This window comes from Amphibalanus amphitrite, unplaced genomic scaffold (genome assembly GCF_019059575.1).
Source record: "Amphibalanus amphitrite isolate SeventyFive unplaced genomic scaffold, NRLGWU_Aamphi_draft 000527F_arrow, whole genome shotgun sequence".
In the NCBI taxonomy this organism is placed as follows: Eukaryota; Metazoa; Arthropoda; class Thecostraca; order Balanomorpha; family Balanidae; genus Amphibalanus; species Amphibalanus amphitrite.
This window is the reverse complement of record NW_024882021.1, coordinates 291,626-304,142: the sequence shown is the minus strand read 5'-3', so window position 1 is coordinate 304,142 and position 12,517 is coordinate 291,626. Positions and strand designations below refer to the sequence as shown.

Here is a 12,517-nt window from a genome sequence, read left to right as displayed (position 1 = left end):
TAACTTCTGCTTTCTGCGCATAGAAGCTACTAGTAGCAGCATATGCTTTAAAACTGAGCATTGCGAAGTCTACTCCGAGGATACGGCCGCTAAATAAAATTATGGATGACACAATCTTGGATAACACTCAGCGTGTGTGTATGCCAGTGTATGCGATTGCCGTCAGATGTGTGATGTGTTGCAATTTGTTGTTCTCGCTTTTTTACGTGAGTTGAACCAGTTGAACCGTCTCAACCAAATTCAATTCAAGGTTTGTTATTTTGTTGTTATCCAACGGTATAAGACATTTGTTGATCATAATGGCCCGAGCAGGTCAGGGTGCTACAAGGTGAAGGTCAAGGTGAGGTGGGGGAACTCGGATACTGATCAAAAAGAGAAAATGACCAAAACAAACCTACAACCTACAACCTTCAAACCTACCCTACAACCTACAAACCTGCAGCGCCTCTTCTTGGTTGGAAAACCTTCATGTGACGTATGCTCTACTAATGCCGAATGATTCAGGACAAGAAATGGAATATCCTTGCCTAGGGTGATTTTTTGGGCAGTAAAAGCCCCTGAATTGTGCTAATCTCAGCTAAAGGTACACTGGTCATTGCTATTTCAGTTCAAAACTGTATGTTGAAAGTGAAATATTTCCTTTAGTAAGATTGATATAGTCTACCAAGCAATGCTAAATAAATATTTAATCCCAAAGTAATATTCATTACAAAAATAATTTATCATACCTACCTGCCACCCAGCCATGCCTAGCCTGGTTCAGGTCACGAGTGGTAATTGTGGTGATGTTCCATGTGTGTGGTTTCTAAATAGGCCCTATAATTCTGGATTGTATACCACATAGGTATAGATAGTGGCACATTCTAGCCTGACCCTCTCAGCAGCTTCCAGATGGCTCATTATAGGACAATGTGTGCGTCTGACAGGTAAATGGACAACTGATCCAGAGCCAGTAAAACTGAACCAGTGATAACTGAACCACTAGACAACTGAACTGGTGACAACCAGTGGAGATTAGGTTAGATTAGGTTGATTATTGTTTTAGATTTACTGTGATGTGTCTGCAATTGAAAGGCCAGTGTGTGCAAGGGTTGACTTAATTACTGGTTCAGCTGTTCAATGGTTCAGTTGTCATTGGCTCAATTTTCACTGTTTCAGTTGTCCAGTGGCTCAATTTTCACTGGTTCAGTTGTCCACTGGCTCAATTTTCACTGGTTCATTTGTCTACTGGCTCAGTCATCACTGGTTCAGTTGTTCACTGATTCAGTTGTCCACTGGTTCAGTTGTCCACTGGTTCAGCTGTCCACTGGTTCAGTTGTCGACTGTTTCAGTTGTCTACTGGTTTATTTGTCACTGGTTCAGTTGTCACTGGCTCAGTCATCACTGGTTCAGTTGTCACTGGCTTAGTTGTCCACTGGTTCAGTTGTCTGCTTGTTCAGTTGTCTTCTGGTTCAGTTGTCCACTGGTTTAGTTTTCATGAAATTGTCTGAGCAATAAAACAGAGTGAATAGAACTCTGTAACTGTTTTTTTCGTATTGTGAAATGACCAATGCCAAATTGGGTCCCATTTCTGTCAGTTATTTTGCCAGCATGCTGCAGGTCTTCTATATATAGAAGTTCATTGCTGGGGTTATTTGGTCTCTCATTGGTAAACTGCACAGACCACCTGATATTACAAATGAGAAGCCAAGAAAACCAGCAGACCGCTAGCTTGCTGATAAAAAACAGTGACAGATCAGCACCCATGTCATCCATTTGGCCAGAGGACCCTCTGATTTAGCAATTTAATGTTTTCCTTTTGCTTCTAGGACTAAGCACAGCAACGATGCAAAAGAGCAGTGGAAGAAGGAAAAAGCAAGTAAATGTGTTTTCTCCAGAAGGTGCTGATATAGCATCCATGAAGCTTCCTGGTAAGATTCTGTGAAATTGATAACTACGCTATTTGATACTGTTAATTCCACTGGCTTTTTTAGCTCCTTTACTAGCGTTTTAACCCTCGCATGTGTAGGGGGTCGGATGCCCCCCATGGTTTTTCGCGAATAACTCGCGCAAAAAGCGGCCGATCGCGACGAAACTTTCAGTACCCTCGAGTTGATCAATTTTACACCTACTCTGAAAGTTTCATGACCCTGACCCAAGTGACCTTTGACCTGTGACCTATTTCACGAGGCCATGTTTGGCCGGAATCGCGATTCGGCGTATGTCGGCTCGCATTAGCCGCGCGTTTGCAAGCTTTTCGTGGTTTCAAACGTTCAAACATGTGATTCGATGTTGCTCCCATGCATTAGGGTGGATGTCAAGGTCACCTGAAGGTCAGGTCAGGTCATTGACTTTTGGTGACCTCGGTTCACTTTTCGAGTTTTACATGTTTCTAGGCTAGTTTTTGGAGATGAATTCGAATTTAGAAACCATTTGAACGTTTACGAAGTAGTTTTGGTGCTTTCGTAACATGTTACGAAGCTGTCAGAGGCGGTTGACACCTACTACGAATACCCTTCACGACCCCTACTGGTTGACCTGACTTGACCTGACCCGACCTAGTCTAAATGCTTAAAGACATCATCTGATCAAAACTAACATGATATTCGTGATCAGCACCCCGAAAAACCCTATAGCAGCCACACTCTACGACTTTCTAACAGGTCCCGATTTTCCCGACTTTTGGTTCATTGACGACCTGGAAGGTCAACCAATGACCTAGGACCTTAAAATTAGGTATCATCGGCTTCGTCTCGTGACGAGCAACACGTTCGTTTTTTCCGCGAAGCTCTAGCTCTATCAGGGGCCAAACGGCAAGGGGGGCCACGTTAGAAGCTGGCAAACGCCGCACACATGCGAGGGTTAAATCTGTCATATTGTGGTGCAGGGACTATTTTTGAAAATTTGAGTTTTCTCTCAACAAAAAAAAAAGACATTCCATACCGACTGAATAGTGTATTGGCGGCTCGCAAACCTCGTGCAGATATGCAGCTCGCTGACCTGTCACTGACGCTGCAGTACATGAACGATTGGATGGGTGTCTGTGTACGGTGTGCGCCATATGCTGCTGGTGTACGGGGACCGGGTGCTGTCCCCACTAACCGTCCTCGCGCGGGCGCTCCGTCCGCAGGCCGGCACAGGTGCGACTGCCAGGCGGCCAAGCACCCGCTGGTGACCAACTGCCTGAGCTGCGGCCGGATAGTGTGCGAACAGGAGGGCGCCGGGCCCTGTCTGTTTTGCGGCGCGATGGTGAGCAGCCGGCCGACGCCGCGGACCACCACCACGTCCGGTACCGCGGACCACATACCACAGCCGGTACCGCGGACCACATACCACGGCCGGTACCACGGACCACATACCACGGCCGGTACCGCGGACCACACTCCACAGTCCACAGCCGGTACCGCGGACCACATACCACAGCCGGTACCAGGGACCACATACCACGGCCGGTACCGCGGACCACATACCACAGCCGGTACCGCGGACCACACTCCACGGCCGGTACCGCGGACCACATACCACAGCCGGCACCGCGGACCAACATATCACAGCCGGTACCGCGGACCACATACCACGGCCGGCGCCACGGACCACATACCACGGCCGGTACCGCGGACCACACTCCACGGCCGGTACCGCGGACCACATACCACAGCCGGCACCGCGGACCAACATATCACAGCCGGTACCGCGGACCACATACCACGGCCGGCGCCACGGACCACATACCACGGCCGGTACCGCGGACCACATACCACGGCCGGCGCCACGGACCACACCCCACAGCCGGTACCGCGGACCACATACCACGGCAGACGTCCTCGATACACCCGAACGAAACGGAACGAAATACACAATAGTTTCATAATGTTACCATTTTTGCGACAGTGTAGTGTTATTGGATATGAAGGTGATGGTCAAAGTATGCATACTATGTATTTACCTAGCGAATAGCTGCGATAGATATCTTTGTTATGCATTTTACTAATGTTGCGACTACGAGGAACATGACTGCATATTTCCCTCAATGACAATGTTTTTATGTGCTGTCTATCTGCGGGTCCGTTTATCTGCCAGGCTGTCTCTACCGGTCCATCTAAAATGCGCATTGCGCCGCTGTTGGTGTCTCTGTGCCGGTCCATTTGAGTTGTGCCGCTGTGCTGTTGATGCCGGTCCATCTGAGGTGCGCCGCTGTGTTGTTCGTATCTCTGTGCCGGTCTACCTATTATCTGAGGTGCGCCGCTGTTCGTATCTCTGTGCCGGTCCATCTGAGGTGCGCCGCTGTTCGTATATCTGTGCCGGTCCATCTGAGGTGCGCCGCTGTGCTGTTGGTGTCTCTGTGCCGGTCTATCTAAGGTGCGCCGCTGTTGGTGTCTCTGTGCCGGTCCATCTGAGGTGCGCCGCTGTTCGTGTCTCTGTGCCGGTCCATCCGAGGTGCGCCGCTGTGCTGTTCGTATCTCTGTGCCGGTCCATCTGAGGTGCGCCGCTGTTCGTGTCTCTGTGCCGGTCCACCTGAGGTGCGCCGCTGTGCTGTTCGTGTCTCTGTGCCGGTCCATCTGAGGTGCGCCGCTGTTCGTATCTCTGTGCCGGTCCATCCGAGGTGCGCCGCTGTTCGTATCTCTGTGCCGGTCCATCTGAGGTGCGCCGCTGTTCGTGTCTCTGTGCCGGTCCACCTGAGGTGCGCCGCTGTGCTGTTCGTATCTCTGTGCCGGTCCATCTGAGGTGCGCCGCTGTTCGTATCTCTGTGCCGGTCCATCCGAGGTGCGCCGCTGTGCTGTTCGTATCTCTGTGCCGGTCCATCTGAGGTGCGCCGCTGTTCGTGTCTCTGTGCCGGTCCACCTGAGGTGCGCCGCTGTTCGTGTCTCTGTGCCGGTCCACCTGAGGTGCGCCGCTGTTCGTGTCTCTGTGCCGTTCCATCTGAGGTGCGCCGCTGTTGGTGTCTCTGTGCCGGTCTATCTAACTAAGGTGCGCCGCTGTTGGTGTCTCTGTGCCGGTCCATCTGAGGTGCGCCGCTGTTCGTGTCTCTGTGCCGGTCCATCCGAGGTGCGCCGCTGTGCTGTTCGTATCTCTGTGCCGGTCCATCTGAGGTGCGCCGCTGTTCGTGTCTCTGTGCCGGTCCACCTGAGGTGCGCCGCTGTGCTGTTCGTGTCTCTGTGCCGGTCCATCTGAGGTGCGCCGCTGTTCGTATCTCTGTGCCGGTCCATCCGAGGTGCGCCGCTGTTCGTATCTCTGTGCCGGTCTATCTGAGGTGCGCCGCTGTTCGTGTCTCTGTGCCGGTCCACCTGAGGTGCGCCGCTGTGCTGTTCGTATCTCTGTGCCGGTCCATCTGAGGTGCGCCGCTGTTCGTATCTCTGTGCCGGTCCATCCGAGGTGCGCCGCTGTGCTGTTCGTATCTCTGTGCCGGTCCATCTGAGGTGCGCCGCTGTTCGTGTCTCTGTGCCGGTCCACCTGAGGTGCGCCGCTGTTCGTATCTCTGTGCCAGTCCATCTGAGGTGCGCCGCTGTTCGTATCTCTGTGCCGGTCCATCTGAGGTGCGCCGCTGTTCGTGTCTCTGTGTCGGTCCATCTGAGGCACGCCGCTGTGCTGTTCGTATCTCTGTGCCGGTCCATCTGAGGTGCGCCGCTGTTCGTGTCTCTATGCCGGTCCATCCGAGGTGCGCATTGCGCCGCTGTTCGTATCTCTGTGCCGGTCCATCTGAGGTGCGCCGCTGTGCTGTTCGTGTCTCTGTGCCGGTCCACCTGAGGTGCGCCGCTGTTCGTGTCTCTGTGCCGGTCCACCTGAGGTGCGCCGCTGTTCGTGTCTCTGTGCCGGTCCACCTGAGGTGCGCCGCTGTTCGTGTCTCTGTGCCGTTCCATCTGAGGTGCGCCGCTGTTCGTGTCTCTGTGCCGGTCCACCTGAGGTGCGCCGCTGTTCGTATCTCTGTGCCAGTCCATCTGAGGTGCGCCGCTGTTCGTATCTCTGTGCCGGTCCATCTGAGGTGCGCCGCTGTTCGTGTCTCTGTGTCGGTCCATCTGAGGCACGCCGCTGTGCTGTTCGTATCTCTGTGCCGGTCCATCTGAGGTGCGCCGCTGTTCGTGTCTCTATGCCGGTCCATCCGAGGTGCGCATTGCGCCGCTGTTCGTAACTCTGTGCCGGTCCATCTGAGGTGCGCTACTGCAGCTGTTCGTGTCTCTGTGCCGGTCCATCTGAGGCGCCCCTCGCCGTTCCCAGGTGGGCTCCGAGTCTGGACCGCCGGGCCGGGCCGCGGCGGGCGGCGGGCGGACGCAGCCGGGGAGTGACGCCGCTCTGCGCCGGGCCACCGAACACAAAGACAAGCTGCTGGAGCGGGACAAAGACGGGTAAAGGCCGCCTATAGACGCCCGCACATAGAGCTGAACCCACGCATCACTCACTATTCACTGTGATTATGTGAGGCGTCCTTCCTGGAGTGTTGTGTTACCTACCTCCAGTTTCAGCCCGCCCTTCCTCTGTAGATGCTGTCGACATGAGCTGAAATCCCCAGGAGGTGAACACAGTCAGTCGGTGTCAGATTGTAGTACAATGCAGTACGTTTTGGAGCGGCTGCCACTGCCACAGGCTGCTGGCCGCTAAAGGTTGGCTAGTACCGTATCGGCAGGCACCGTTTGTGCCGGTCGGCGCGGCGACATTAATTGTGTTCTCTGTCGGCCATTACCTCTCAGTACCATGGGCGTTGATTTCCGCCGGGTTGGGATGCCCGAGCTCTCCAAAGTCCCCGCCGGCTCGGCCGGCTTGGCTTTGGAGCCCCAACAGACGGCGTGGGTCAAGGTCACCGCTAGGGCGGCGGTGGATTTGCTGCGCCGGGACACCCCAATTCGGCGAAAATCGACACCCATGCTCAGTACCGTTTTTGTCGGTCGGCGCGGTGACGATATGGTGCTCTCTGTGCCGTCCAGGACACAGCTCAGTGTCGTTTGTGTCGGTGATTTGTTGTGTCGGCGCGGTGACGATATCGTGCTCTCCGTCTGCCGTCCAGGACGCAGCGGGCGTCTATCATCGACGACGAGCGCGACTACTTCCAGACGGGCTCCAGCTGGCTGAGCGGCCGGCAGCGGCAAGCCGTCGAGCGCTACCGGCAGCAGCTGCGCCACCAGGCCGACCAGCGACGGCGCACGCTCACACTCGACTTCGCCGGTAGGCAGACGGCGCCCGGCACGGGTGGACGCGGCCGAGCAAAGCCGTGCCATTCAGAGCACATCAGTTTGACACAGCCAAACAAAGGACGTGTTCTAAATGATATGGTGAATTGGAGCAGCGCCCATCGTGTTGTTTATATACTGCATGCTGAACGAAGCTCCTGTTGTACGCTGTAGCTGTCGTGGACCAGCAGCTGGGAGGGAGGAAGCGTTGCTTCTATGAAAGTCTGCGATCGCTCCCCCAGTGACGCCCCTCTGCCCCCCCCCCCCCGGTAACAGGTCGCTGGGTGACGGCCCGGTGATTCCCCCAGTGACGCCCCTCTGCCCCGTTAACAGGTCGCCAGATGACGGCCCAGGAGGTGGAGGTGGCCGCCGACCCGGCGCACATCACGGAACTGATCCGCGAGCTGGCCACGGACGAGCTGCGCCGACCGGCCGCCGACCCGCCGGCCGACGGCGCCGGGCGGTCCGCCGAGCCGGCGTTCCGGCCGGAGGTGAGCCGCTGACCCGACTCCACCCCAGGTCTCACCAGACCCAGCCTCCACCCGTCCTGACCCGCCCGGACCCACCGTCCTGACCCCGCCCCGGCTCCCACCCGACCGGACCCCTCGCCTGCTCCCTCCCGTCCTGACCCGTCCTGGGAGGTCACGTTATGTAAGTTCAGGGAACTAAACTTTGTCACGGGTTCTGAATCTACTCTTTCTCCGATAAAAGACGAATAGAGTTACAGGAACAGTGTAATATGTAGGTTATCTCTACGATGTGTACGGCATCTGGGTTGTGACCGGCCGCTGTGCCCGCCCGCAACACCAGGGAGGCTGACGTGGACCGGCCAGTGTCTATCTGACTGGGCCGGTGCGCTGACCGGTCGCTGTGCCCGCTGGCCGTATCAGGTGGATCCGCGCTGGGAGGTGGGGCGGTGCTGACAGTCCTCTGTGTCCGCCGGCAGTACCAGGTGGACCCGCGCCGCGAGGCTGACGTCAGTGTCTGTCTGTGACCGATTGGTGTCTGGCTGTGTTTGTCTGTCTGTCTGCTGCTGGGACGGTGCGCTGACCGTCCTCTGTGCCCCCTCGCAGTACCAGGTGGACCCGCGCCGCGAGGCCGACGTGGACCGGCTGTTCCGCCAGCGGCCCGACTCCCAGCTGCGGCGCGTACAGGACGCCGACCTACAGCTGCTCTCCGACGACGGCATGTGCCTCAGCATGCACCAGCCCTGGGCGTCGCTTCTCGTCGCCGGCATCAAAATGTGAGCCCGCCTCGCCCGTGCCTGGGTCACCAGTCCCCTGTCCGGGGGGCGCGCTGTTGTTATTCTGAGAACCGTAGCCCCTAGAAGTGTGAAACTCACTGACATCTGTTGCTTTTGCGTATTTTTGGACCCTTATGACGGTCGTGGACCGTTTCCTGCGCTGGGTCGCCACTCTGTCCCCAGAGAGCCGCCAGCCTCCAATGTGAGCTTGGAACTGGCACGCGACAAACGTGTTCTGTTAAACCCGTGGGAAGTGGTTGGCCAGGTCAGATCGTACCAATGAATCTCACACTCGTACAGCTGACCTGACGGTGCACTGATTCGACTGAGGGACCTGCGCCCTCCCGTCCTGCCGCGACTGACTGCGATGTTCAGTGTCCCTGACCTGACCGGGCGGTGTCGGCAGCCACGAGGGTCGCACGTGGTACACGCCCTACCGCGGCCGGCTGTGGATCGCCGCTGCCGCCAAGGTGCCCACGCCGCAGGAGATCAAACAGGTGGAGGACACCTATCGGGTCATGGCAGGTGAGCGGCCGACGGGCGGCCGACGCGGGGACGGCCGGTGGGGGCCGCGAAACAGACGGCGGGGGGGGGGTGAGGGCTGCTGCGGGACACTGCCAGACAGGGCTGAGGCAGGGCCGCAGGACAGACGGAAGGCCGCTGGGACAGACAGGCAGGAGACCAGATACATTGAACAAACGGCGTCTTACTGTGTTATAAAGTCGGCAGTACCTACTACGTACCAGCCAAGACTGGAATTATAACTTTCTTAACCAGAAGTATTACATACAATGCCATTTAGCACCGATGTCGCCCTGCCGTTTCCTGACATATTGTGCTGCGTTTGTCAGGAAGGGAGCTGTCGTTTCCCGAGTTTTACCCGTCCGGCTGCCTGCTGGGCAGGGTGAACGTCCTCAACTGCCTGCCACAGGAGGTGTACAGGTGAGCAGGGGCGGATGGCTGTACACCTTCTGCCGCAGGAGGTGTACAGGTGAGGAGGCGCGGGTGGTCGGCACGTGACACCACGCTCCGGGACGCAGTGCGTGCGACGGCAGTCTGACCGTGCTATCTGTACACGGCGGCTACTGAATGGTGGCGTGGCGGTCAGCTGTCGGTTTTGGGCCGGCATCAAGTAACATTACATTTTTCCGGCGCCCCCGAAGAGACGGGCGGCCTTGCGCTGACCCTGCCGACAGCCCCTCGCCTTGCGCTCACCCGCACTAGTGCCGGCTGGCGCTGCCCCTCGCCCGGTCGACGTTTGACGACAGCCCCTCGCCCTGCTGACAGCTGCCCTGACCCGGCTCCCGCCCCTACCGACAGCTGGCCTCACTCGGCTCCCGCCCCTGCTGACAGCTGTCCTCACCCGGCTCCCGCCCTGCCGACAGCTGCTCTCTCCCATCGTCCGCCCCTACTGACAGCTGCCCTGACCCGACTCCCACCCCTGCTGACAGCTGCCCTCTGACAGCTGCCCTCACCCAGCGTCCGCCCCTACTGACAGCTGCCCTGACCCGGCTCCCGCCCCTACTGACAGCTGCCCTCACCCGGCTCCCGCCCTACTGACATCTGCCCCTGACCCGGCTCCCGCCCCATCTGACAGCTGCCCTCACCCGGCTCCCGCCCCATCTGACAGCTGGCCTCACCCGGCTCACGCCCTGCTGACGGCAGCCTCTCTGGCCCCTCAGGGAACAGTTTCCGGAGGGCGAGAGCGACAGCCCGTACGTGCTCATCTGCAGCGAGCCCGAGCAGCTGGTCGTCAAGTTTCCCATGAAAGGACAGCACAAAATCTGTGAGTGCTGGCAGAATCGCCGCCGTCGACCAGCGGCACGAACCTGTTCATTCATCGAACTACTGGGACAAAATGCTACGATGGTGACTTAACGATTTAGCCAGGGAAAGCGAGCATGAACAGTACCCGGGGTTCCCCAAAAAGCAGACGTATTCAAAATTCATATATTGTGAAAACAATAAACCCGATAAATATAAAAGTCACACCAAACGATAGTGTATTCACTGTTATTTTGTGGTATGGTACTAATGACCGATTTGCATGCTCGGTGCCGTCCGTGCAGCACATTTTCCATAAGACTACCAAAGCGTCCCAGTCACAAAGACGGACGCTGCGTCACTTGTGCCACCTCCTCGCGGCAGAGCTCCGGTCGCATGTCCCGAACTTAGCTCACTTAGCTGATTTGCCCAGCTGATTGCTGGTTTTCTTACTCGGTGCACTTATATCTTCAGAATCCCCCAAATAATTAATATAAGGGTGTTGAGTTCCGGATAATGCCCGGGCCATGGGCTCACCTCCAGCCGGGAGGACAGCCGCTGCCCGAAGCGCGTCGCAGCCAGTCACGGGCTGCGACGGCCGTTTGAACGGTGGCTCGGTCCTGCTGAATCCACTGGCTCTCTATCAGCCGGACATCACCTCCCAGGTTCTCCTTTAGCGCCGTCCAAAACCTGATCTGTAACAGCACTGCTATCTACCGCTGGGCCTTCATCGTATCACTCCCGTCCTTCTTATTCTCAAACCAAAATGATCCGAATCTCGTAGCCTCCCAGGACGTGTCCCCTGGGTTCACCGTAGACCACTAATTCTCGCCTCTTTATAGGCTTGTGACGCTTTCTCTTATTGAAAATGGCCATATGAGCCCAAACTACAATTATTAGTGGTGCTTTTTACGAGTTTGAAACCTCTCCAAATTTCTTGTCGGCCACCACAACATATTTCCGTCTTGAAGTACAAATGTAGTAGCTTGACTGTATGCCTTTTTTACATGGCTACATAGTCCGAAGTAAGTTTAACTAGCATTAAACAAAATAGCATCGCAATGGCTTTCCGTTGATCAAATAATTGTATTGATGTTATAACTTGAAGACATTTTAGAGAATTAAAAAAAGAGCGTTCGTCTGTTCGGTAACTCCCGGTACCTACTTCACTGCAGTAGTTGTGTAACGTGAACTGCGCCTTTCCTCGCCTCCAGCTCCGACTCTGAGACCGACCGTAGTCGGCAGCTGTAGTAACTCGAGACCGACAGGCCTAGTCTGGTGCTTGTTATAACACGGCTCCTTTTTTTTCAGATAAAATGGACGCCAACATTCACAAGGCGGCGAAGAAGATGCTAACAGCGGCGTGAGCGGGCCAAGCAGAGACAGTGCTTGTATTTATATGTGATATGCTCCAGGGCAGCGATCGTGCTTCGTCGTTGAGTTCCTTGGTGACTGTGCTTGCCTCAATACGAGATCCTGAAACTACCGATTGGTTTGCTTGCTTCGTGGCGACGATTAAGAATGTTGCAGACCTTATCATCGTAAAACAAAAAGGCAAGGGGGAGGCACAAAACGCCGATTCTAACTCAGCATTTAGGCCACCTACCATCGTATTTGGCCACACCAGGTTATCTCGGAAAATAGAAAGCTAGAAAGACGCGGAAAAGACAATAGATAGCTCGCTATAATATTCAGAATCATCAAGGTCATTTTTCGATCGGGTGACGAGGGTTCGATGAGGTCACTGGAAGTCACAGAAGATAAAATATCACGAATTTCCCCCCCCCCCCCATTTGGAGATTTTTTCTTCACAAAAGGGCGCGGGAACTAATACAGCTACAGCACGGTGGAAAAGCGCAGTCGATAGCTGTTTCAAAGCTGGGGCATTCCACGATAGATCGTACCACTTTTTTCCAATTTGACACCCTCATCTCTCGGAATTTGACGAAAATTGGTCTCAGGGGTAATCAGGGGCTCTGAATCTACCTGTAACAATTTCAGGCTTATCAGATAAGTATTTTTTGAGTTATGGCGTATAACATTTTTTGGATCTTGCTTTGCAGCGCTAAGTTTGGCGGGCTGTAACTCTAAGACGGATTATTCAAATGCCAAATGTTAGATAACATTGAACTTGCAATGAAACAGAGATTAATATGTATTTTTGAAATTTCGAAAAATACGCTTTTTTTGATATATGACATATCGAGTTTTCTTTCATTTGTATTTTTTAGACTTTGGGACCAAATTTTTTTGAATTTTTATTTCTTTAAAAAGATATTTAGCTCATTGTTAAGAAGTGTGCAAAAAATTAGGAAGGTGTTCTTTCTATAAATGTATTTATTTTACGTCACGATAACGGTTTCGAATAGTG

At 54.9% G+C, this 12,517-nt stretch overlaps 1 protein-coding gene across 8 annotated transcripts; it reads left to right on the top strand.

The window, feature by feature from the left end:
* The first annotated feature begins 115 nt into the window (after window positions 1–115).
* LOC122393278 (activating signal cointegrator 1-like) lies at window positions 116–11,631 on the top strand. Of its 8 annotated transcripts, none has more exons than XM_043389163.1 (11): window positions 116–250; window positions 1,809–1,910; window positions 3,110–3,228; window positions 6,193–6,320; window positions 6,977–7,134; window positions 7,473–7,630; window positions 8,213–8,382; window positions 8,789–8,907; window positions 9,234–9,324; window positions 10,065–10,168; window positions 11,458–11,631. In XM_043389163.1, exons 2-11 carry the CDS (start codon window positions 1,826–1,828, stop codon window positions 11,511–11,513), a joined length of 1,188 nt encoding a protein of 395 aa, XP_043245098.1. In that variant the 5' UTR covers window positions 116–250; window positions 1,809–1,825; the 3' UTR covers window positions 11,514–11,631. The 8 variants fall into 8 exon arrangements, with proteins under 8 accessions (XP_043245098.1, XP_043245101.1, XP_043245099.1 ...); XM_043389166.1 differs by having other exon boundaries at window positions 138–206; XM_043389164.1 differs by having other exon boundaries at window positions 142–340.
* The last annotated feature ends 886 nt before the right edge of the window (window positions 11,632–12,517 follow it).

What these genes read in the sequence shown, in the direction of transcription:
- LOC122393278 (XM_043389166.1), top strand. Translation starts at nt 167, where the DNA reads ATGTGTGATGTGTTGCAATTTGTTGTTCTCGCTTTTTTAC. An exon ending in GCTCACACTCGACTTCGCCG is followed by an intron (nt 7,135 to 7,472) that starts GTAGGCAGACGG and finishes CCCCGTTAACAG; the next exon opens with GTCGCCAGATGACGGCCCAG. An exon ending in AGCCGGCGTTCCGGCCGGAG is followed by an intron (nt 7,631 to 8,212) that starts GTGAGCCGCTGA and finishes GCCCCCTCGCAG; the next exon opens with TACCAGGTGGACCCGCGCCG.